The sequence below is a fragment of the Sabethes cyaneus genome, chromosome 1 (assembly GCF_943734655.1).
Source record: "Sabethes cyaneus chromosome 1, idSabCyanKW18_F2, whole genome shotgun sequence".
Classification (NCBI taxonomy): Eukaryota; Metazoa; Arthropoda; class Insecta; order Diptera; family Culicidae; genus Sabethes; species Sabethes cyaneus.
In genome coordinates this window covers 58,891,708-58,917,947 of record NC_071353.1, presented here as the reverse complement: position 1 = coordinate 58,917,947, position 26,240 = coordinate 58,891,708, and the positions used below count along the sequence as shown (strand labels likewise).

General features: G+C 38.6%; 2 protein-coding genes across 3 annotated transcripts; one reads left to right on the top strand and one right to left on the bottom strand.

Annotated features, from left to right (window-relative positions):
- Positions 1-1,674: 1,674 nt before the first annotated feature.
- LOC128745376 (60S ribosome subunit biogenesis protein NIP7 homolog) lies at positions 1,675-2,447 on the bottom strand. Its single transcript, XM_053842436.1, has 2 exons — positions 2,238-2,447; positions 1,675-2,178 (listed from the first exon to the last, which is right to left on the bottom strand). Exons 1-2 carry the CDS (start codon positions 2,291-2,293, stop codon positions 1,692-1,694), a joined length of 543 nt encoding a protein of 180 aa, XP_053698411.1. The 5' UTR covers positions 2,294-2,447; the 3' UTR covers positions 1,675-1,691.
- Positions 2,448-10,533: 8,086 nt separating this feature from the next.
- Positions 10,534-25,225, top strand: LOC128733596 (peroxisomal carnitine O-octanoyltransferase). 2 transcript variants are annotated; one of them, XM_053827310.1, is made up of 5 exons: positions 10,534-10,713; positions 10,864-11,253; positions 23,397-24,323; positions 24,383-24,810; positions 24,869-25,225. In XM_053827310.1, the coding sequence occupies exons 2-5, from the start codon at positions 11,002-11,004 to the stop codon at positions 25,116-25,118; spliced, it is 1,857 nt and encodes a 618-aa protein (XP_053683285.1). In that variant the 5' UTR covers positions 10,534-10,713; positions 10,864-11,001; the 3' UTR covers positions 25,119-25,225. The 2 variants fall into 2 exon arrangements, with proteins under 2 accessions (XP_053683285.1, XP_053683294.1); XM_053827319.1 differs by lacking the exon at positions 10,534-10,713 and adding an exon at positions 10,722-10,738.
- Positions 25,226-26,240: the final 1,015 nt, after the last annotated feature.

Genomic DNA, 26,240 nt, shown 5'->3' with positions numbered 1-26,240 from the left:
ATATAATTTGCTCGATAATCGTGGAAATTTCGCTAATCACTAATTGCAAACTGCAAATTAACAGTCACTGTATTTTTTAAACATATCGCGACAACTTACATTGTAATCTATCACTACAAATTATTACTAATTTATAATTATTACACGGCTTTTCTTAATAAAACTAAGATCAAAACCTATTATAATGGATAAAATGCTTTACAGTTTATTATTGTGCAAGGAAAATTGTACCATACAAAGTGCGATACTGCTCATAAAAGTGCTATTATACTAATATTTCGAATTTGCAATAATCGCTACGAAATTAATAACTCATTAAATACAGTCAACCAAAAAAGTATTCGGACAGCAGCGCATAAAATTTTCTTTTAGTAATTTTGCACACTATTTTTGCAAAGAATGGTAACACATATTTTTTAAAACAATGTTTAACTAAAGCATATTTAGATGCACAACAAAAATTCGGGGAAAAGCTTTCCGTTTTGAAGATAGGGTACATATAGTTTGAATTGCTCAAAAACGCAGCCAAAAAAGTATTCGGACAGTTAACTATTAGTTGAAACAAATGTCCTTTCTCGCTCAACTACTACCTTGTAGGACCATTTACATTCTTGATGACCTGTTTTAATCTGTTTGGGATGAAATTAATAATTTTTCAAATATCCCTCTGCGAATTGCTGACCATTTTTTTACATGAGCTCGGTTTAAGTCATTGTGATAAGAAATCGAATGATTTCTCATTTAGAAATGAAATTATCTAAAAAGGTGTTCAAAAGGGTTCAAATCTAGACTGAATACTGATGTTTCGATAGCTCTAGGACAATTGTATGGTGCCTACCGCTTACAATTATCGACAGTATATTTAGATTCAACATTCCGGTACAATATATATGTACCACACAATTACAATTTTGCTTCCATTTCACCTAAAATTGTTCAGACAGTTGAGTTTACATTTAGTTCTATCCAAAAATATATATCTTTGCTGCCTTGGAGCTTTCCATGTACCCCAACAAAAAAAAATATGTGTTACCATTCTTTGCAAAAATAGTGTGCAAAATTACTAAAAGAAAATTTTATGCGCTGCTGTCCGAATACTTTTTTGGTTGACTGTATGCGTTCCAGCGACAAACAGTCTTTAGAGAAAATGTGTATTTTAACGTACTGAAAAACTTTAAAAAAATATTTAAAAGACTGCATAACGTATAAATCACCTGCTTGAATCTGAAAAACACAGTTTTGTTGAAAGCCTTTGATTTTGAGGTTTGCCTCTAAAAATAGTGTTGGGAAAGGAACGCTATCAATCAAAGTGAGATTGCTGTTCTAAAATCTGAAAGATATTTATCCCTTTTGAATGTCAATCGATAAAATATGCAATCAATAAAATATATACAATACGGAGTAAACACCCAGAGAACATTAATTAAATTTATTGAGCGTCTACCACCTGTATTCAGAGTTAAATCAGCTGTAACCAAATCAGAAGCATTTTAATTCAGCTTCGGTATTTGTTGGGAGTAATCCTTTAACGCCAACAGTCTGAGATAGGTTCCATCACAATTCAATACTTTGAAAGTTCAAGGTATCTTTAAAATAATTATGATACTTATTCCACTATTTTATACGAACTGGACAATAATGGACGTAAGTAAGCAAAACATGTAGCATCGTCTTGAGCCTATATTTATGAATCAAATTAACGTATCTTCTGACCGAATGTACTCTCCTATGTCGGCCTGGTGAAAGCAAACCGTAACTAATGGGTCAGCAAGTTTACAATCCGTAGTCGATTTGGCCGCAACTCCGAATCCCAGAGGCGTGTCGTTCATGGACATCACTACTACACCCTGGTACATGGGTGTATTTTCCGTGATTCTGCCTAAACCAGACTTTGCTATATGGTTTCCGTACAAGAACTGTTGTTCGGCCGATGGTTTTACCCATATCTTGTACTGTGCATATGGGGCCAGGTAGCTGAGTGCAGTAATATGTAAAATAAATTTGTTGCCTTTGGTAAACTTTCCAAAGCATGTACCGACGGAAACAAGCTCGTTCTGTTTGAGGCTTTCGGCCAATTTCATAATTTTTTCAGACATATAGTACACCCGAGAGTTCATCTCTCGGAAGCAATAGATTCCATCCGCACGATCAATTAGCAATTTTACATTAGTGCCAATGCTAAAAGTAAAACGATAATAAACAGTAGATTACGGATATTACTGATAGTCTGTACTTACTACTTTGCCAGTTTTTCGAATAGAACTTTTGTTCTTTCTTCTGATAATCGTTTCATCTTGTTTGTAATTACCGACAGTTACAATTCTATCGAGCTACAATATTATCATCGCACGTTTTTTACTTCACTGTGTAACACGCGTGTTCAATTATTCACGATATGGGAATGATGAGAGATTTCGAGACTCTGCACGCTCTACACTCTGCGCTGGTACACGAAATTTTGTAAGAATAAGAACTGTCAGTCAAGAGTCAAAACAACGAATGACAAGAGCAACGCGAACGAGGGGTAAACAGATTAAATTCATTACTTTGCGGTTTGCCATCCACTTAGGAGCCGTTTAAATATTACGTAACGCCGAAAACACCATTCTGGCGAACCCCTCACCCTCTCGTAACAATTTGTAACAATTGTTTCTTACACCCCCACCCACACCCGTAACGCGTAACTTATACAGCTGTATTCATACCCGATCGCTTTGCCGATGATTACGTTACAGTAACTTATTTAAATCTAACTCACAAATGTCAGGTACACACTTACACGGAGCGAAAAAGCTACAGTTTGTTTCAAACAAAATGATTGTTGCTTTAAGCCTCAATAAAATATTTTTATAACAACCTGAAAATATTGTTGTTTCAAAACGAGATTCTGTTTGAATCAATAAAATAGCAGTTTTGAATTAAAAGTAAAGAATTTTCAAATTTGAAGTTAAGATTGATATAACAATAAATATTTTCATTTCAATCATATATTTCAGTTTGAAACAAAACGAAATTTTTGTTTGTGCGTAAAACAACCATAAATATAGTTGAAACTACATTTTTATTCTCCGTGTAACAAAAAGCACAGAATTCGGTGAAATTTTACGGAAATCTAAACAGTTGAACGTTCGGTAAAAATTTCGATGGTGCCAATCGACGTTTACAGATCATTAATAATGTTTGGTGCAATAAAAAATTTTACCGAACGTTCAGCTGTTTAGATTTCGGTAAAATTTTACCGAACCGATTAAGTGTGTACAGTGGACTCCCGTTCGTTTGAACGATTCCTCATGCAAACCAACGGGGCTACTTTTTAATTTGAACAACTGGTAACCCGAAATATGCTGAAACCTGTGTGAACTGGCAGCCCTGCTCTTTGTTATTATTTTGGTGCTTTGTTTTAGAAGGCAGTTGCAAGCGCGAATATTGCATTCTCCGGTCTGATTTCTATCTTAATCGTTGGGAAAACGAAATGTGAAACCGATTAAACACGTTAGGTCAGTACAAACAAATCGTGTTTATGTGCATTGTCTGCATAAACAAATGATGTCATGTTGAGAATGACATTTGAACCATTTTTAATTTGCACGTCGTGCAAACCAACGGGGTTCAAATTAAAAAGTGTTCAGATTAAACATGGTCAAACGAACGGGGGTCCACGGTAATTAGTTTTTGTGTAAATTTATATGTATTATATGAATACACTAAACCCCCGCTAATATGAAAAACACCACGTTCAGATTAGGCGAATTCATTTTTAATCCGAATATTCGCTAACTCTATTCATTTTCACATACGCACAAGGTGCGCACCCTATGAACTTGTTGTTTTGGTTTGACGAAAACAAACGTTTCGAAATCATTTCGAATATGCGCGAATTCTACACATCTGGATTGTAGAAAAGGAAATTGGCTCGACAGTTTCAACTAATACGGTCTATTTTAGGTGGTGAAGAGAGGTAAGTTGCATATGAGCTGTATTGCCAAAGCTGCTGAGCAAGAGGGAACGCATTAACTTTTTTTTTTGCTTTTTTCAATTTGCCCGGTCAACTTTACCGCCAATTGTGTGTGACGCTTGAGCAATTTTTAATGTGAACGCATTCATATCAGCGGGGTACAGATTAAAAATGTTCAGATTAAAGAAGGTCATTCCAGCGGGGATACATGATAGTTTATTTTTGCGATATTTCTATATATAACGTTACGCGTAACATTATCGCTCAAGGCCCCCTCCCCGTAAAATTTGCGTAACAATCTTACAGAAATTTAAGAAACCCAATTTATTTTTGTTTAAAATTTAAGAAAACAAAAAAAAACCAAAAACCAAAAACTTCAGTCAAAAAAAAAAACGTTTTTTGACGAAAATGAGCCAAAAATATAAAATTTAATATCGAAATATTTGTTTTTAGCCCTAACTTCATCGATACAGACTAAAGACGAGACAGGGCTTTAGGAGATAATTATTGGCCTTGTCAGCCCCAACAAACATTTTTGTTGAATAACAGCTAATCAAGCGCTTGTTACCCAGTAATTAGCTATACAACGGTTGAATAAGCTACTATTAAAAAAAATGTTTGTTGGGGCAGTATTCCACCTTTTCGCGTGCTTAATGGCGGATAGTGGGAGCAACTTTTGGAATATATTTCAATGCTTTTGGCAACTTTGCTAACGTACGCTTGACAGTTTTGCAAGGGGAAAATGTCAACTTAACGTGAGCAGAGTTGCCAAAAGCATGTTATTTTTTCCGATAGTTGTACCCACAAGCCGTAAAGCCCTATAAATGTATATCTTAACAGGGCTTTAACTAGCCGCCAGTAGGCACGCGAAAAGGTCGATAGAGATTTCGTCGGCTGCTCGCACTTACGGAAAATTTCATGCCGCACTGCCAATGCGTGAGTGTTGACAAAAGCATAAATAGTTCCTTCTCTTTTTATCTCTCGCAAAACCCTGTACAATACCCAAGTAACAACGGTAGCTGAATTGCAAGAGCAATGGCTGTTTACTGGTTGGTTTAAGGCGATCAATGCTGCATAAAGTAAGCACTCAAATGGTGTTTAAAGAAGCGATGTTTAAGCTAAGTTTTTAAGTTTTTCAAACAAGTTCTCTCCCAAAAGCTGATAAACAAGCTTAATAGTGGATTTTTCTGCTAAACAATGTGCTTCTAAACAGCCATAAACATCAAACCGTTTTACGGCTGCTTAAAGGTGTTAAAGTGTAGGTAGAGTGCAAGCTTTCATTAGGCTCACAGCTTTCAAACTACTTTAAGGCTGCTTGAAGGTGTTAAAGTGGCTTTACAAATTTCTACCAAGTTTTCTTTTGGCTCACCGTTTTGGCAAACCGTTTTACGGCTGCTTAAAGGTGTTAAAGTGTAGGTAGAGTGCAAGCTTTCATTAGGCTCACAGCTTTCAAACTACTTTAAGGCTGCTTGAAGGTGTTAAAGTGGCTTTACAAATTTCTACCAAGTTTTCTTTTGGCTCACAGCACACATACTGTCAGATCATAAAATTTCGCAATTCGGCTGACAGCAAAAGTTTGTCAGTTATCGACATTATCGACTGCTTCATGCTAGGCGGGTTAGGCTTCAGATGTAAAGATATTCTCACTGTCTGTTCTGCAGATGCAAATGGGGCGGATCATACGGTCAATGCTTATGGATCAAAAGATGAAGGGTTCACTTCCCGGAAAAACATGCATTTTTAATTAGCTAAGTAGATTGCTTATACAAATTAAAATTATTCGAAATTAAAAAATATCGTGTTCGACAATGTTCAGGGCAATATAAAAATGAGGCGTTCCATTTTTCTAAATTTAAAAATAGATTTTTTTGGCTGCATGAAGGTTGATGAGACGTTGATTAAGCGACTGGAAAAGCAGATTCGCAAAACTATTTCTCGTTCTAAAAATAGAATTAACAGCATTGCGCAAATTGGTTATTTAAAAGCGCAAAAAAGTTTCTATTTAGCTGCATTGCAGCTTCGAAAGCACCTATTAATTAGCCTGAAGCTTGATAAAATCACCAGATTTAGATGTTTAAGAGCTGAAAAAAAAAAGTTTTATTGTACCTTGCAGCAATTTTACGAGCTTTACGCAAATTCGTTTTTTAATAATTATTATCCTGTACTTACTAAATACATTGAAAATATGCTTGTCTAGCAAGGAGGGGTGCAGTGAGGAGGCAATAACGAAACATTGATAGTTCAAATTGCTAAATTGCAAACATGTGTGGCAAACGCAGAAAATAACCACGCTAATAATTTTCGCGTGAGACTCTAAATAGGTGGAAACTCCGCAATATTTCTAAACCTAAACCATAGATCAACCACAGGTTGAATAAAATCAGCTATAAAAGCGTTTGATCAGCCTGAAATTGTTACTTGGGTAACAATCAGCAACGCTGACTTCGCCAATTTATTGAGAAATTTTTGTGCAGTGTACTGTAACCACAGAGAACAGATTAACAGGCTCGAAGGAAGTAATCGATTTTTTGTGTGTAAAATCTGTCGGTAGCGCCCTCCAGAAATAGTTTGCCAAACGCATAAAAACATATTCATGTACCTTTATCAATATTTCTTTGTGCTGGAGTTACATATGCAGCGATGGCAGCGACATCAAGATTTAGTTTGACTGTCTAGTTTGATCAAGGGGTTTCCAGTAAGGCGTAAAAGTGCGTAATAATCAGAGATTACTTTTGTAATCATTTACGAATTAATTAGGTAATCAATGGTAATCAGTAGAGTAATCAATGATAATCTTAAGTAATCATTGGTAATCATGATTAATATATACTCTGAAACAAAAACCATGGTATCTCGCACAATTTTGCAGAAAACGCATGCTTTTTCTAATAGCGAATTCATAAATTAACCTGGCTCAGGTCGATTAGCACTCAGTTTTAATCGAAGTGCTGTCAAAGCGTTCATAAATTAACCGAGATTGCATTTCGGTTAAACTGACAGCATTCAGTTTGAAGCGCAGGTTAAAACTGTCTAGCATTACGGTTTACGGGTCGATCTGTCAAACTGCCCGTATCGTTCATAAATTTCGGGTTCGAGTTAGCACGAACCCAGGTTAATTTATGAATTCGCTATAAGTACCATGAAAAAGCTATTCAAATTTACTATGATTCTCAGATAATTTTACCACCTTTCATGGTCATGTCTAGTAATTTTGACTACGATTCTGATATTTTTGTTATGTATCGGGGTAACGCCGAAAGTAACGCATAGTAATTTTGACCAGAACACTGCTCAGAAATCTTTTCTGCAAAAATTCACTGGAGTGTCCTCTTAATTTTACCCTCTAATATGGTAACAATTACCATGATTCTTGTTTCAGTGTAGTAATCACAAGAGATTGATTACTGCGGTAATCAGAGGTAATCAGTAGGGTAATCAAAAGTAACTTTTTTCGAAGGTGCATAGTAATCATTGCTGTTGGAAACCCCTTGAGTTTGATTTAGACTGCTCGAGGGGTGCTCTATTGAAGGATTACTCGTTGATTACATAAAAACCTTCTACACACTTTTTGTCAATAGAACTTTTTCAATTATGTGTGTACTAGCTGACCCGACAAACTTCGTATTGCCACAAATTAACCTGTGTTGTACATAAATCATGAATCTCGGATGATCTTTGTCACAATCTCGAGTTTTGCAAGCCCCCCAGTGGGCGGCGCTTCCGACGGCGGGTCACCGGCAACACTCGCGACCGTCTCGTCCTGAATGATCTAGTGTTACTATAGATAGTTTTTGTGGTCTTGTATTGACTAATGTTTTATGGAAGAGTCTCGAATTTCTCGAGTTCGATTAGTTTTTGAGTTTCGCAAAAATTTCTGTTTTATTTGTATGAGAGTCCACATCCCCCTACCACAGGGGTGAGAGGTCTCTAACTATCGTAAAATAAATTCAAGACTCCAAAATCTCCCACATGCCAAATTTGGTTCCATTTGCTTGATTAGTTCTCAAGTTATAAGGAAATTTGAATTTCATTTGTATGGGAGCTCCCCTCTTAAAAGGGGAAGGGGTCGTAATTCACCATAGAAAAAACTTCTGCCATCTAAAACTCCCACATGCCAAATTTGGTTCCATTCGATTGATTAGTTCTCGAGATAAGAGGAAATTTGCATTTCATTTGTATGGAAGCCCACCCTCTTAAAGGGGAGATGGGCCATAACTCGCTTTCTAAAGAAGAGAGGGGTCTCAATTCACCATACAAAAAAATCTTGCGTCCAAAACCACTTACATGTCAAATTTGGTTCCATTTGCTTGATTAGTTCTCGAGTTATGAGGAAATTTGTTTTTCATTTGTATAGGAGCCCCCCCCCTCTTAAAGTTGGGAAATCCATAGAAAATATACCATAGAAAATATTCTTGCCTACAAAAACACCCACATGATAAATTTGGTTCCATTTGCTTGATTAGTTCTAGAGTTATGAGGAAATTTGTATTTCGTTTGTATGAGAGCCCCCCCTCTTAAAAAGGTAAGGGGTCCTAATTCATCATAGAAAAAATGGTTGCCTCCAAAAACACCCACATGCCAAATATGGTTCCATTTGCTTGATTAGTTCTCGAATTATGAGGAAATTTGTATTTCATTTGTGTAGAAGCACCCCCTCTTAAAGTTGGGAGGGGTCCTAATTCACCATAGAAAATATTTTTGCCTCCAAAAACCTCCACATGCCCAATTTGGTTCTATTTGCTTGATTAGTTCTCGAGTTATGAGGAAATTTGAATTTCATTTGTATAGGAGCCCCCCCTCCTAAAGTAGGTAGGGGTCCCGATCCATCATAGAAAAAATTTTTGTCTCCAAAAATACCCACGTGCCAAATTTGGTTCCATTTGCGTGATTAGTTCTCGAGTTATGAGTAAATTTGTATTTCATTTGTATAGGAGCCCCCCCCCCCTCTTAAAGTTGGGAGTGGTCCCAATTCACCATAGAAAATATTCTTGCGCTCGAAAACTTTCACATGCCAAATTTGGTTCCATTTGCTTGATTAGTTCTCGAGTTATGAGGAAATTTGTATTTCGTTTGTATAGGAGCCCCCCCTCTTAATGTGGGGAGGGGTTCTAATTCACTATAGAATATATTCATGTCCTAGAAAACTGGCACATGCCAAATTTGGTTCCATTTGCTTGATTAATTCTCGAGTTGTGAGGAAATTTGCATTTCCTTTGTATAGGAGCCCCCCTTCCTAAAGTGGGGAGGGGTTTCAATTCATCATAGAAAAAAATAATGTCTCCAAAAACACCCACATGCCAAATTTTGTTCCATTTGCTTGATTAGTTCTCGAGTTATGAGGTAATTTGTATTTCGTTTGTATAGGAGCCCCCCCTCTTAAAGTTGGGAGGGGTCCTAATTCACCATAGAAAATATTCTTGCCCTCGAAATTTTTCACATGCTAAATTTTGTTCCATTTGCTTGATTAGTTCTTTAGTTATGAGGAAATTTGTATTTCATGTGTATAGGATCCCCCCCTCCTAAAACGGGTAGGGGTCCCAATTCATCATAGAAAAAATTTTTGTCCCCAAAAACACTCACATGCCAAATTTGGTTCCATTTGCTTAATTACTTCTCGAGTTATGAGGAAAATTGTGTTTCTTTGGTACAGGAGCCCCCCCTCTTAAAGTGGGGAGGGGTCCTAATTTACTATAGAAAATATTATTGCCCTCGAAAACCTTCACATGCCAAATTTGGTTCCATTTGCGTGATTAGTTCTCGAGTTCTGAGGAAATTTGTATGGAAGCCCCCCCTTTTAAAGAGGAGAGGTGTTATAATTCCCCTTATAAAGAGGGGAGGGGTCTCAATTTACCATAGAATAAATTCTTGTCACCGAAAACACCCACATGCCTAATTTTGTTCTATTTGCTTGATTAGTTGTCGAGTTATGGAGAAATTTGTGTTTCATTTGTATCGGAGCCCCCCCTCTTAATGGGGGGAGGGGTTTCTAACCATCACTAAAACCTTTCCTGGTCCCAAAAAACCTCTACATGCATATTTTCATGCCGATTGGTTCAGTAGTTTTCGATTCTATAAGGAACATACGGACAGACAGACAGACAGACAGACAGACAGACAGACAGACAGACAGACAGACAGAAATCCTTATTTATAGGTATAGATTGGTGCTTGAAAATGAGGCAAACAACAACAGTAAACAAAAGAGATGCATTCCTTTGTCATCAAGGTACAGAATGAATTTCGTCTTCCGCTGGCTTAAATACCAGCAAATTTTCAACATATGTGCTAGAATTTGGAACAGGATGGGAAATTTGAGCGAAATATGTGCTCTGCAGTGCGGCAAACGGAGAACACAACTATAGTAATCTCTATTTTTCGGTTTGTTCCTCCAGCATCAGCTGTTCCCCAAAATGAGGTAAACATCATGTATATACACGCGTATTTCGTGTTCACTAGTGTGAGTGCTTGAGCTGTCAGGAAGCTCTATTACCTGGTAGTCTGTTCTCTGTGCTGTAACCAAAGCTTTAGAGACCTCCTGATATTATGTTGGATATGTTGTTTCGGATGCGTAAATGCGTATACGCCTGCATAGATCTCATTGGGTTGATGATGGTAGTGGTACCTTCGCTGGACATTCTTTGAAATTTTGGATTTTGTTTTTGTCCAGTTCCAGTTTCAGTTTATGATTTTCCATGCTAGTCGGTGGTTGGCTTTCGTGAATGATTGTGTAGTGTAGCTGATTGCCTACGTTGGATAAGGTAAATATCGTTCAATAGTTTGGTGGTACGTAAATTCTAGTTTCGTATATTGGCAGTATTTTCTGTTTTCGGAGATATTTCAGTGATTTATCGAAATTCTGTATTTTGTTAATACTAAACGACAAAAAAATGATATACCTATCTGCGCAGGTTTTTTTTTCTGCAGACAGACTACAAAGTCCAGAGTTCACATTGTATGTGTTGGAAGTCATCGTTTTAAAGTGGAATGTCGTTGAGCGAGTAGGTCATACATTACTGATACGCAACGGTAGAAGAATCTGAACTGTGATGGATCGGGATACTATTTTCCATTTGCCAAAGGGAAGCAATGAGACAACCTTTTTTTACGATGAATCGCTACCAGCGCTGCCTTTACCAAAATTATCCCACTCACTCAAGCGCTACTACGAATCGCTTAAACCTTTCGGAACTCCGGAAGAATTAAAAAACTCCAAAGAGATTATTGAAAAATTTCGCACCGGGATAGGAGGCAAATTACACGCAATATTGGAGGAGAAAGCAAAACATGATAAGAACTGGGTAAGTGACTTGCTGACAGTACGCATTGGCTTGATAAAACGAATATTTTTAGGTATATCTTTAGGCGTTTTGCAGTTGAAAATTGTTTATTCACGTTTGTTTGCGCAGATAGTTTCTAAGTTGCTTTTTTATCTTATCAGTATCAATTACTGTCGGTCTTGCTGAACGACTTATCAAGCGTTGTAACTCTGCTCTTATTGTGTAAGGAAACATATTAAGATAATAGTCAAAGTCATTCTCATTAGATTGATGTTTCATATACAGTCTAGGAATTGAATCACCTGTGTGAAATGGAACTCTTTGCTTATGATGTTCAAACAATTTCGAATAATTATTTTGTTTTGCTTGCTCAATTACATCTGATATGTCTTGACGAATTTCTTGAGGAAAATTTTGCAAAAATTCGCCAATTTCTGCTGCTAGTGGGAGTGCAAAACCATTACGTATTTCACTTATAAGGTAATGTACTTTTTGTCTTAGCCTTGGTGAAAGGTGTGCTAAGCCGCCTTTTAAAAAAAATTCTTTAAGGATTTCTCGTTGCAACGTGGCTGGCAGTATTTGTTGAAGACGCTCAGGACTGATTGGATGTGGTCTGCTTGGGCTGGGGGGTTCAGCGTTACTTGTTTCATTCATACTTATTAACAATGCTTGTTTTAGTGCCTGTTCCACCAGCTGTTGGTTTTTGGCTGGAAACTGGTTCAAAAAGTTACTGATAGCTTTTTCACTGGGAAGTAGGTCTTTTACAAACGCCACGTGATTTTTTATTTTACTGTTCAAATCCTCCGAGAGATTGAAGTGCTCCTCAATATTCTGTAGTTCGTCAATTAACTGGCAAACAATTTCACTTGGAAGAGACTCATGAAACAAATCGATTGTAAAAGGCAGTTGTGTCTCGTTAGCTACACTAACAACTAACAGAGTAAGCGTATATAGAATAAATTTCATTTTCGTGGCACGGCTCGATGAGTACTGAAGAGAAGCAGTGGTATCGACGTTGCGATTGATAAAATTATGACGGAATATGTGCTGGTAGACCCTTTCATTTCCACAGAACACCAATCAATTTGCAGTATATTTTTGTTTTATTTGGGATCGAAGATTGTAGGTAATAGCATACAAAGAAAACATACGTTCAACTGGAGTTGATGATGTCAACGGTCTGTAACTGGGAAGATTGACTGAATCATTCCACGGTAGCTGACGCAATGCGAATCGCATTTTTTTTTAATTCGGTCAATAGCAAGGATCTGTGTTATATGTGCAGGAGCGCAAACCGGGGAAGCATACTCCAAAATGCTGTGTACGATAGAGCAATAAACGTCAGTGAATCCAGACGCATGGCGTCGCATAAAACCCTACACGGTGTATGCTTTAGCAGTCACTCTACTTATATGCTTGTCGAACCTCAATTTAGAGTCAATAGTGAAGCCTAGGTCGAGAATAGAGTTTACACGTTTCAGACAATTAGGTCCTATGCTGTATTGATGAAGAAAAACGATGTTACGGCGACTGTATGATATTACTTTATACTTATTGCTGTTAACATGCATGCCGTTGTCACTGCATCAGACTAGCAAACGATTAATATCCTCCTGTAATGCGACACAATCGACAAGGGCAGCAATCACCCGAAATTTTTTTTAGATCGTCAGCAAACTATAGTTTCGATGATGACAGCAGCTCGACCAGGTCATTAATATAAATTATAAAGATGAGCGGGTCAAGCACACTGCCTTGAGGGACACCAGACGATATGTCAAATGTTTTGGAGCGCACGGAGCTTACTGTAACGAATGCTTTGCGATCGGTTAAGTATGAGTAAAGCCATTCGGTGAACCATGAGGGAAATCCGATGTAGCTCAGTTTTCCAATAATGAGATTGTGTGGTACAGTGTCAAAAGCTTTCGTAAAATCAAATAAATCGTATCCACTTGCCGCTTAGCTTCTAGCTCACATGATATCGCTGTGACGTAACATATAAGATTTGATGTTGTCGAACGATGCTTCATAAATCGATGCTGGCTGTTAGAGATGATCGGCGCAACTGAACTGTATATAGTTATATGGAGAGGTTTTTCGAATACCTTGCTGAGGCTGCAAAATATGGATATGCCACGGTAATTGGTGACCGATTTGTAACTTCCGGACTTATGCTGGCGGTAGACTGTCTGTTCCGGGTCCTTTCGTTGAATCGAGATCTCAAGAGCTTTCCGAACCGCATCTATAGAAAACTGTACTAGTACTAGATTAATATCATGGAACGGTATATGTTCGAAGCAGTTATGCCGCTGGACGGGTGATGCTTTACTAAATACGCTCTCGAAAAACGTAGCGAATAGATTGGCTGATTCAGAGCTCAAGTAAGAAGTTGTTCCTTCGAAGTTGACCGACGAAGGAATATTGTTGCCAGTTTTACGTTTCCTAAGAACATTCCAGAAACAGGAGGTGCCCTATTTAACGGCAGACTAAATCCTTTGCAAATAGTTGTCATATGATGCGGTAAGGACAGCTTTGTATTGTTCCTCACGCTCCCGAAGTTTAGCTCTATCAGATTTGCTTTTAGTAAAGAAATATTGGTTGCTCATTTTACGAATTTTACGCATTTTCTGGCAAAATATCGTTTTAATGATAATGATAAACTAGCGAAATACATTTTTGCAATGAAAATCTTAGTCAGTTTGTTTCGAAAATAGCTTCAAAAACTTTATCCGGTGTTTCAACATAATGAAATTTGCATATATGTAGAAGACATATTAAAAAAGAAAAAAAAAACGTTCTGGCAAGGTTATTTCCCTAAATAAATTTATTTTAATTTTCGTGATTTCAGGTAATACGTTCTTGAGTTATGATGATCACCGAAAATCATTTTTTGGTTTGTAGTTTGATGGCGGAATATAAAGACGGTAAGATGTTTCTAGGAACGGAAGAGACAATTGGACAGTCGACAGCAGCGTTCAGCGAAAATCATGAAGGCGGATAGACGGATTGCGGTTGTGAGGATAACTGCAGCTTTGACGATTCGATGGAAGATCAAGTATCGACACCGAATTTTGGGAAAAAGCTGCATCTACACACAATAAAATTTTTATACATTACGTATATTAGACCTATCCTGGAATATTACAACACTATCATATCTGTACGCGCTTCGAAAATTAAGCTGGATTTATAGCAGTATTTCCCTAACCTTCTTTCCCTAACTATGCTCATTCGCATGCAGACACTTGAAGAATGCCGCCAACATGCAATGCTCTATTTTATCAATTACGTTATTTCTCAACGCGTGCAGTCTGCAGAATGTTTTTCGCGATTAAACGTTTAGTCGTACTCTTAGAATTCTACAAATAGTTTTGCAGAATTTATACAGCGCCTATTACACGAAAAATGGACCAGTCAATCGTATACTGCGTTATTATAACCAGTACACCAAAAAAACTGACATTTGTAACTCTAGATTTCAAATGAAATTACAAATTAGTCACAAGAATAATATAAAGTCCACTTGATTGATCAATAAAGAATAAAAATTTGTTATATAATACGAACCTATACAGTTACACAGTCATCTTCAATCCGCAAGTAAGACCACAGAACAGGGATGGTTCGATCACTTTGACTCAATTTTGATTCATTTGACACTACCGTCTCAGCTGAGCAAAATTTGACAAATTGATGTATGGGACATTTGTAGATAATAACTAGATCTACAATTTTGCTAAATAAAGTGTTGCTGTAACTTTTGTAGTTACGGCGCTACAATGCTAGTACCTCTTTAGTAACTAAATGAACGTTCATTTAGTTACTAATGAGGTACTAGCATTGTAGCACCGTAACTATAAAAGATACAGCAACCCTTTATTCAGCAAAATTGTAGATTTAGCTATTATCTAGAAATGTCCCATACATCAATTTGTTAAATTTTGCTCGGTTAGGACGCTACTGTCAAATGAATCAAAATTGAGTCAAAGTGATCGAACCATCCCTGCCACAGAAAACTGTCCCCGGAAAATACTGTTTTGATGGACATCATATTTGATCGTCCCTTGTACGATTCTATGCAAAGCAAGCTTAGTCGATCCACGCCGTATTAATGTCTCCATAATTTTACGAATTATTTGCATATCCTAATCAAAAGCCCCCCAATACAACCCAATACAGTTGTTACATTACAAAAATCGACTTATTTTTACGTGAAAAATCATGTAAAATCAATCGACATGGACTTCATTTCCTAGGCTGCTAAAAAATTACGTATACTACCTTACATCTACATACAAAGTATTATGCCTATGTTACTGCCCATGTTTTCACGTAAATTTAACGAGTCGGTTTTTAGAACCCACTATCAGGGCAAGAAACAACTCTGAAAAAACTTCTGTTAGCGATGGTTTCGAAAACGGTTTCGGAAATGTTCCAAAATCATCTGCTCTGCAGGAGTACTCAGAACAGGGTGACCTTGGTATTGATCTCCAAGTTTTGTAATATATCTGAATTGAAAAAGAAGAAGGGAAGAGCTATTTTTAGCATCTGTTACACGATGCTGCCCATTAGAGGGTTAAGGTTATTGCCGGTCATGTCTCAAAATGGACATTGAGGCAGACGCAACATTTCTGGAACTAATACAAAGGCATACAAATTGCCATATCACGGTTATTTTTTAACTAGTCCGTCCGGTGTTCTTCACAGTAACTTCGAACGTTCGCGAGCTAGTATTCACCCTTATTCTTGTTTTTATTCGAATGACATTCGTTCGAAAGTAATGCCGATTCGTATTCTTGTTTTCGTTCGAATCAATTCGAAATCGTACGAATGCAGGATACGACCGTAAACAAGAATAAAGGTGATTATCACGCCTACAATCAACGAGTAATTTGCTTAAGAAAAGATATCTTCGTGTGTGGTAATGTCAACAGCTGCATTTGATTGTCATGCATTGATGAAATAATGCATTCATACTAGTTTGCATCATTTTTGCGTAGTTGAGTTAAGAGCGTTGTTATGACGCTTTGGGCCTTCCAAACAAACATTTTTGTTGCTTAGTAGCTTATTCAACCCTTGTATAGCTAATTACCAGGTAAGACGCGCTTGATAACCTGTTATTCAACAAGAATGTTTGTTGGGTTATTCTGCGAGGTGAATAACGTGATACGGCAAATTTTAATTGGCTGCCGCTCGCGTTTCGTTTAGCGTTAGAATGACATTTGAGCCTTGAGACAGACCTTTCGCGGCATGTGGATGTGATTCGATTCGTAGAATACCAAAGTAAATATGAGTGGTAGCGCAGCCAAATTTGGTTTCTTACGTCACTAGCCTCGCAGCATAGACCCCTTTGTATTACAGGATTACAGGCATTTACAGACTAATTAACAAAACAATGCTAACTAACTTTTGATTAGCGGATTAGCGTTGAATCGCGCTATATATATCCAGAGTCGTAGCGTGGCATTGTGGCGCCCTTGGCGGAAATCCAATATAGCGTCCCCTCGTTGCCAAAATCAGTGTTCTCTCCAGGTTTATCCTTTTTTCGCTTTTTTCGTATTTGCTCCTTACACACTTAACAAAAAGCACCGAATTCGGTAAAATTTTACCGAAATCTAAACAGCTGAACGTTCGGTAAAAATTTCGATGGTGCCAATCGACGTTTACAGATCATTAGTACTGTTTGGTGAAATAAAAAATTTTACCGAACGTTCAGCTGTTTAGATTTCGGTAAATTTTACCGAATCATTTAAGTGTGTATCCAATGCTTCGCTGCACTTAACGTATGTATTGCAAAGATGGATTAATTTTGGTTGGCGAAGAAAACTACAAACTACAAAAGATAATTTAACGAAGCAAATTCTCCTTAAATCCAACATTTCTAGCCATTCATAAAAAATGTTTCGACAGCGCTTCACCGGAATCATCGCTATGGCCGATCAAGAGATAGGCGTCAGCATCTTATTTAACTCTCGTGGCCTTCACAATCAGCTCGTTCTCCGTTTTGGCCACAAAATTATGCTCCGTTTCAGCTTCGCCCAAAAATTTTCTATTGGTTGCAGTTAGAGGACTTTGGGAGAGTTGGTGATCGTCGGTACAACGTTTTGCTTCAGCTGGTTTATCTCCCCAAGTGATCTCTTGAACCCCCAAGTTCAAGCCTCAAATAAACCTCGACTGACGTTTCCGCATAAACATGTCCATTTTGACCAAATACTTTTTTACTGTTTAGCCGGTGGGTGGCTCCGACCTCCTAAGGCGTGGAACGATGAGACCACCTTGCTCTCGATCTTCAACTTCAGCTTCTGCTACACGTTACGGTCGCGCAGCCCTGTCGGGGGACCAGACCCAGGCTTTTATTCCACGCTTCCGCCTTTCTCGCGAGAAACGTTGTTGTAGAACAAATCATCGAGCGTAGTTCTTTGACTGTTTTCGCTATGGCAGCTGCATTCAAATCAATTGATAACGTGGCATGAAATATAGCTAAAATCAGCTCATTTATGTGCATTTATGTGCATGTGTTATTGCTAATGCTTTACTGAACCGCAGGCCCTTTTTGGGGCCTCCAAGAGCTAGCGCACGCTACAGTGCTGTATGTATCAATTTATATAAAAGGACGGTGCGTTCCCAAATAAAAAATTTGTTTGATGAAGCAACTCAACGCTAATCGTTTACTAGCTTCAACGCTAATCCGCTAATCAAAAGTTAATTAGCGCATTAGTGAATTAGCATAGATGTATACAACTGCTGTTTCGCCGAGTTTTCTCGGCGTGGAAGCGAGAAAATGTATGATTTCGTTACGCAACAGTTGAAAGTTGCCTCAGTTGGTTACTGCAATAGATCTTTGAGTGACGCATCATGACCGGACGATATTACCATATGCAGATAGGCGAGAATATAATCAGTCATCTCTGCCAGTATTATTCAGCTCGCGTGGATTCCCAATTGAATAGATAGATAACGATTGCTGCTCTATATAAATTAGATTGATCAATTTGTGTACACAGCAGTCAAAGTACACTAGTTTTATGATGAGGTTGGTTACAGTTACGGTGCTTCTCCTGGTGGCGGTCGTTTGCGGATATCCGTCGTCAATAAATCAGCGGACTCGTATTAATCCCAAAAGTGTTCTTCGAGATGTTCCACCGGAAGTCCTGGACCAGACATTCGATACCTTCGTAACGATCTATCGCACCATCATCGATACCTATCCACAGGAGTTGCTGCAAGAAGTAGTCGCCGAGGTTTTGGCCAACGATGGCGCTTTCAATTTTTCACCAGAACTACGTGCTAAACTCGATGAAAAGCGCTTGGAAATGAGCGTTAACTTGAAGACTGCACTTGTAGGGGTAATCACTGGTGGAGAAGAACTTCCCGATGATATTCTGGAAAAAATTCGAACCTATTTTGATTTCGCCGTTGATTTTATGCTCAGTTTGACTCCGTATGATTTATTTGAAGAAATAGTCAAGGAAGTACTGAATAATGGTGGTTCATTTGAGTTTAGTCCAGAGCTTTGGGCTAGAATTGACGATACCAAGCGAGTGTATAAGGATGCCTCAAAAAAGTTACTGGACTATGAATTTGAGGTGTTCGAAGAGTTGATCGATATCGACGAAGAGTTTCGTCTTAAACTCTACGAAGCGGTTGATTTCATGATTGAACGAATGTTCGATGCCATCCCGTGGAATCTGTTAGAGGATATCACGTATTTTATACTTGAAAATGATGGTTCACTTGATTTGACGTCTGACTTGTTGGAGCGCATCGAGTTAACCAAAGACGATCTCCGTGAAAAACTACGCGAAGCTTTGGATGCGGTCGATGCACTATTAAATGAAGGAGTGAAATATCAAACTTCTCGAGTGGTTTCAGATGAGTTTATGGATATCGTTTATCAAAGCATTGTTGCAATCGTGCGTACAGGTCAAGATGTGTTTAAGCCAGAGTTATTGGAACAACTTGTGAATGAAATTTTGAACAATGAAGGAAGCTTCGATTTTACCCCGGAATTGATCACTAAACTTGACGAAGCTGTTGAGCAATATCGGGATGAATTAAAAGAGAACTTTTTAAATATTGCACTAGCTAGTTCAAGTTTACCCGATTTGGATGAAGAGGGCATTGATACATTGCGTAAATATTTTGACTATTCTGTAAATCTCTTAATAGCACTGTTTCCAACTGAACTCATTGAGGAAATTTCCAAAGAAGTTTTACGCAACGGAGGCTCTTTCGAATTTTCACCAGAAATAAATGCTTTGATCGCAGAAAGTTTACAACAGGCTAAAATAGGTTTCAACGGCTTATTTGATTATGAGTTCGAAATTTTTCCGGAATTGGCTGAGCTGTCGGATGAAACGATTGGTCTCATTCACCAGGCTATCGATTATGTCGTTGAAGGAATGTATGAAATATTCCCATGGAGTCTGATGGAAGAAATTTGGTACGAAATTGTAACCAGTGGAGGCAGCTTTGATTTTTCACCGGAACTATCGGCGAAGATCGAACCAACTTTGCTTGAGCTAGGCGAAAAGTTGCGAGAGCTCATGGATGCGGCCTCGGATGTTGTCGTGGCACCTTGAAGCAGTAAATATATTAATTTTGGAACCTCTTACAGTGTTGAACAATAAAGTCAAATGATTTAGGAATGCAGAAACCGTGTTACGTAAATGTGTTTATATTAAAACTGTAATATTACATCAAATCAAATCACCCAGCGACAATTCTGTATTACGGTCCCTATTTCAGAGTGACCGAAAACCAAAGAAAAACGTGATCGTCTGAGCTTTAGGTAGGAAAATACAAACAGCCTTTGGAATAGTTTCCTGAAATTGAAAGATCTGTCTTTTGGTAATTTTTCCATTTTTAATTAATTAGGGAGATTAGTGTAAATTAAATCTCAATATAACACATTAGTGTGTTCTAGTGTTCTACAAAGTTTTAGATCATGTTATATAATAGCAAATTTGAAATTTGACTGAAGTCAAAAATCTTACATCCCTTTTATCTTAAATTATCAAAGGAACTGGATATGCCAGTCCAGTTGATTTCATCATATGTGAGTAAAAAGTATGCCATCAGCACTATCTACTGGTGGCATGGTTTACTAGACTATGATCGCTTTTGTATGACAGGTTAGTAAACCCTCTTACCGTCAGGAGCCACTTTACTGACGATTGAATCTGCGAAGAGTGGCGTATCTACACACTCAAAATATAGAACCGAAGTTGGCAAAATTTTGCCGAGATTTGGACAGCCGAGCATTCGGTAAAATTTTTTATGATGCCAAACGTTAGTAAAGATCCGTAAACGTCGATTTGCAAAACCGAATTTTTCACCGAGCGCTCGGCTGTCCAAATCTCGGCAAATTTTGCCGAGTTTTTTAAGTGTGTATGTTCTTTGATAATCTAAGCTTTAATGTATAAATGTGGCTTTAGCTTCCATAAGGCCGCATAATCAACTACGGGGTGAAGTGGCTGTCAAACTCATACATTTTCGATGTCCCACGCACAGGTACCAAACTGTTAATTTTGACAGGAACCAAAAACTTTGGTGGGAATTCCCCTTTACCGAGGACCATTTGAAAGTTGCTCTCTTCACTCCTACATGAGAAAGAGATAGCAACATACCATGCCCTTGATAATCAACCCTTTTGCATGATGCGACCTTTTGAAAACTAATGCCAGAAATATCCTTAAACTTATAGCGAATTCATAAATTAACCTGGCTCAGGTCGATTAGCACTCAGTTTTAATCGAAGTGCTGTCAAAGCGTTCATAAATTAATCGAGATTGCATCTCGGTTAAACTGACAGCATTCAGTTTGAAGCGCAGGTTAAAACAGTCTAGCATTACGGTTTACGGGTCGATCTGTCAAACTGCCCGTATCGTTCATAAATTTCGGGTTCGAGTTAGCACGAACCCAGGTTAATTTATGAATTCGCTATTATAATAGACAAGTAGTGGCGCTGGTGTGCTCATTGTATTCAAGATGAATTGTCTTGCACAAAAGATACTGTGCAACTAAATGCGGATTGTCGATAATTGACATTCAAGGAAGCAGCTACCATGCTGATCATCATCTAGCACTGCTGTATCTTTTTTGTTAAATTATAGTCACTTTACCCAGCTTGGGTCATTCGTGACTTCTGCGGGGTTGGGATTTGAACCCAGGTCCTCGGCGTGAGAGGCGTGAATGCTAACCACTACGCCTGGAATGACCCCTGCTGTATCTTTTATCGAAACAGTTGTAAGTCGATTAGTGTCAAAACTCGGAAGCGAATAGCGCTGCCAAGTCTGAAAATTACAAAAACCGGCCGGTCCGTCCTGCCTTCAAAAAATGCGGGGGGCAGTTTGCTGTGGCATTTGGCATTTTAGTATTTATAGCATATTGCAGGATTATAGCATAATGTGTAGCATGTGACTGTCACAGAGAGAAAGTGGGAGTCGGTTGACAGTTTTCCGAGTAAATGGGATGAGCGGTTGTGGAGATAGCGAACGGCGGGTAAAACCGGCCATTTCGCCAGATTGACCGGCCACCGGCTTTGCAAGTGAAAAACTGGCCGGGTCGGCCAAAAACCGGCAACTTGGCAACCCTACAAGCGAACTGAAAGATTTTTGACGTAAATTCCCCTAAAAATATATAGAACCCTAAGCTACATTTTACTCTAATGACTACAAAAATGTTGCAAACAGCCAGAGTTATGAGATGATTTCGAACGATTAATAGGTATAAATCATACAGAGCAGCAAACTTTGAACGCGTTTTTCTTGAAATCACAGTTTTGTCACTTGGTTCGGTCTGACTTAACACCGACCAACTGCCCGTCAGACACTTGTAGGTACATCTGCTTTCTTTCCGGAAATCTCAAATGAAAGATGCTCAAAGGCCTTTTCCACCTCTGTCTTTCGTCAGCCTCTTTACGCTGCTTTATTTAGGAACATATTCATAGACTAATCTCAAGTTTTTAGTCTTGACCTTGAAATGCGGTCATACATATATATGTATATTAATATTTTTTTTGAAACGATGGTTCTACAATCGATGAAGGGACGGTAGGGGAAAGAAAAGAATTTTTTTTGGAGAAGGATACGGAAGAGCGGAAGGCTGAGGAGACCGTCCCTTCACCGATTGTAGAACCATCGCTTCAAAAAAAAATTAGCATATTCGTAGTTTGATGAAGAACCATCTAGGCTTTTCGGTGCTATAGCGGTGCATACAAAAATACAAACAAACATGTTAACCACAACATACCGTGAACGCAGGTAATTCCGATCAGCCAACGAATTCGTTCGAATTACTTTCCTAAGACCCACATTAAAGTAATGTGGTTCCCAAGGTTGCTTTCTTGAAGATAAAAGCAACCCATTGTTGTGTGAAGGCATGTGCGCCATGCTTATGAGTCGTGACTTGTGCCGGATGGATGATAGGAAATACTTTGCAGAGGTACAACCAACATATACATACTTGTGTACGTCTGCCCAAATTAAATGTTTGAATCTCAACACTATTCTTTATTTAATGGCATTTTTTACAACTGTATCGTGAGTGCCAACTTGTGGCAGGTGATTCATCAATGTCTGTAATTGTTTCCATATTTCGGGCTGTCCAGAAAGAATTCTGTAGAGCTGCTTGATGATTTCGTTTACATCGTCATTGGAAATGGGTACCGGTTCTGGTGTGGGCTGCTCGGAATCGTGTGCTTCGTTTGATTGACTTTCAACCTGAGGTAGTACTGGAGTCGATTGACCGATGGCAGCCTGAAGTTGCTCCAAGACATTTTTCAGATCCGACACGATTACTATTGTGCTACCATCAGTTTCAAGCTCCTGCTTCACTTCGTTATGAATATCTGCCGTCACCTCCACATTTATGGTCACAACATCTCCTATGCTGCCTCCGGATACATTCACGGTCCCAATAGGTCCACACTGAATTAGAGATAAAATGCTAGTTAGAAGTACGGTTAATTCTAAGAGCTTCATGGTTCAGTACGGTGCGCTCAATATCTGAATTAGTTTTTATAAACCTCCCATGACTTATATATGCAACCCAGTTTCGATAAGATTCGAATCAATCATTAATTAGCATTGATCTGTCTGGTTAACATATAGAAAGAAGAGATTGATACATCTATTGAAAATACTGTATGCATCTATTTTCAGGTCGCTAAATGGTGGGAAGATTACGCTTATCTAACATTGCGCATACCATTGATCCCGTATTGTGTAATGGCGCAACCGCTAATGTTTGAAACAGTTGGTTTAGAAACTAAACCAGAGAATTTTCTACGGGGTGCTGCCATCTGCTGTGCGATCAATACACGCTTCTGGAACATGATTCGTACGGAAACACTTCGACCTGTCATGAGTCCTGATAAAAAAATAATTTTTTCCTCGGATCAGTATAAGCGACTTTTCAACTCTTGTCGAATTCCCGGAGAAGAGATGGATAAAATTGTTACCCATTTTAAAACCGAAAAAGAAGGTCCGTGTCCATCGCACATTCTAGCCATTTATAAAGGAAGGTTGTTCAAAGTACAAGCATTTCATGATGATGGCGATGAGCTTAGTGCTCAAGATTTTCTTCTAGTTTTCCAACAGATTCAATACAAAGTAGATAGCGAGGATACCAACCATGTTCCAGTGACACTACTTACTCATGACGATCGACCAACCTGGGCACAGAACAGAAAACACCTAATTGAATTATCGGAAAATAACAGAACTATTATGCAGGATATTGAAAGCGCAATGACAGTGTTTTCTTTTGATACAAACTGTCCTACAGATTATTCCGATCTAGCTGTGAAAACAATGATTGGTGATTTGCGGTCCAAGTGGGGTGACAAAAGTTGTGCCTCCGTTTTCTTCCCGAATGGAAAATTAGGATGCCTGGGTGAACACAGCTGCTATGACGGTACGATTTCGATGGCCGTAAGCTTGTATGCGATGTTAACCATTGCCGAAGAGGGTGTTCCCGACTGGACCATTCCACCGAAACGGGCAGTACAGCCCGTCGAGTTAGTTTTCGACGTAGATAATAAAATAGAGGCTGAAATTAGTCGAATGCAAGTCGTAGCAGATAAAATGGTATTTTGGAGTTACCTTACTATTTCATTGCCGTAAAAATTGAATAACTTTTGTTTCAGCAAAACAGTGTTACAGTAACGGTAGACCAATTTAACGGATATGGTAAGGATTATATGAAATCTCGAAAGATTCATCCGGACTCGTGGACTCAGACGGCTCTGCTATTGGCGTACTATCGCATGCATGGCAGTTTCGCGCCGACATACGAAACAGCTATGATGCGTCAGTTCTATAAAGGTCGTACGGAAACTTGTCGCTCGTGTAGTATCGAGGCTGTGAATTTCATTAAAGCAATGGACGACTCAAACGAATCCAGTAATACTAAAGCTAGCTTATTCAAAGCAGCAGCAAATCGTCAAGCAGAGTTGATGAATGAGGCTCGAAAAGGCAATGGCTTTGATAGGCATTTGTTTGGCTTATGGTGTGCAGCGCAAGAACAGGGACTACCCATTCCGGATTTTTACGACGACCCTTTGTATAGTAGAAGGTAAACTATGTGCTTACATCGAAATATAGTATTCTAAAGAAAATAATTGCTTTTTTAGCGGTGGAGGTGGTAATTTTATCCTTTCAACCAGTACTCTAGGATTCACGATAAACTGTGGATTTGTGGCTCCGATGTGTTTAGATGGATACGGTTGTTTTTACTCGATTTTAAATGATGCTCTATGGTCTATGGTTACCGCGTACAAGGACTCCGAAGTGACAAGCTGTCGAAAATTACAAGCTGCTTTCTTCGAAGCAATGGAAGATATTAGAAAAATATTTGAGGATGATGCCGTGGCAAAACTGTGAATTGTAGCAAAGAACAAAATCATTGGTATTAGGTGCTTTTTCTACTATGTATTGTGGTTTAGTAGGTGAATAAAATGGTGTTAAGCTTGTTGATAAGTTTGTTCCAGTTGGTCCAAAAAACTGTGTCTGTGGCCACAAATTTAATACATTATTCGTTGTTACACTAAACTAATGTGCTGGGAAATGTGACTTTTATATTTGATGGTAGAAAATATCTCTCATCAATTTGGTGAGAATTGTAAAATGGTTTCTTACTGAGCCCAGGGGCACGTGCAGTCCCGATGAAGTGGGAACCGATAAACGAATCCTTGCCAGATTCAGAACACGGTTTAGAAACCTTGCAGCAATCCAGTGTTATGCGCTAACAAGTGCAATCGACCTGCAGAAGGAAAAAAGTTTCTATTGCCAGCTGAACAGCGGAGTTGAGAAAATCTCAAAGGAGGCATCCAAAGCCACTTGTATGACTTCAACACGAAGACTGGCTCAAACAAAACGGTCCTTGAACACGTCATGGGACGCCATAACCTAGGAGACATCCTCACAAAGCTGTTTACAGAATTTTGTGGTAATAACATGGACATTGGTGGATCGCTCTTTCTCCATAGACGCCACGTGGGTTTTCCACGACGGCCGAACAGAAAACCCAATCAACCACATCTGCATCCAGTGATGGTTCGATCACTTTGACTCAATTTTGATTCATTTGACAGTACCGTTTCAGCCGTGCAAAATTTGGCAAAGTGACATACGGGACATTTGTAGACCTAATTATTATCTACAATTTTGCCGAATGAAGTTTTGCTGTATCTTTTGTATTTACGGCGCTACAATGCTAGTACCTTTATAGTAACTAAATGAACGTTCATTTAGTCACTAATGAGTTACTAGCATCGTAGCGCCGTAACTAAAAACGGAGGCTAGGAGGATAGGGTTACAAATTAATGCGTTGAAAACCAAATATATGGTAGGAAGAGGCTCCCGAGATAGTAACGTTTGCCTCCCACGGACAGTGACTATTGACGGCGATGAACTGGAAGTGGTTGATGTGTTCGTATATTTGGGATCTCTGGTCACCGCCGACAATAATACGAGTAAGGAGATCCAACGACGCATTCAAGCTGG

Excerpts from the sequence above, each read along its gene's own strand:
- LOC128745376 (XM_053842436.1), bottom strand. The coding sequence starts at position 2,293 with ATGAAACGATTATCAGAAGAAAGAACAAAAGTTCTATTCGAAAAACTG. Across the intron at positions 2,179-2,237 it reads TTCGAAAAACTGGCAAAGTA|CATTGGCACTAATGTAAAAT; the intron begins GTAAGTACAGAC and ends TTTTACTTTTAG.
- LOC128733596 (XM_053827310.1), top strand. The coding sequence starts at position 11,002 with ATGGATCGGGATACTATTTTCCATTTGCCAAAGGGAAGCAATGAGACA. Across the intron at positions 11,254-23,396 it reads CAAAACATGATAAGAACTGG|GTCGCTAAATGGTGGGAAGA; the intron begins GTAAGTGACTTG and ends ATCTATTTTCAG. Across the intron at positions 24,811-24,868 it reads GACCCTTTGTATAGTAGAAG|CGGTGGAGGTGGTAATTTTA; the intron begins GTAAACTATGTG and ends TTGCTTTTTTAG.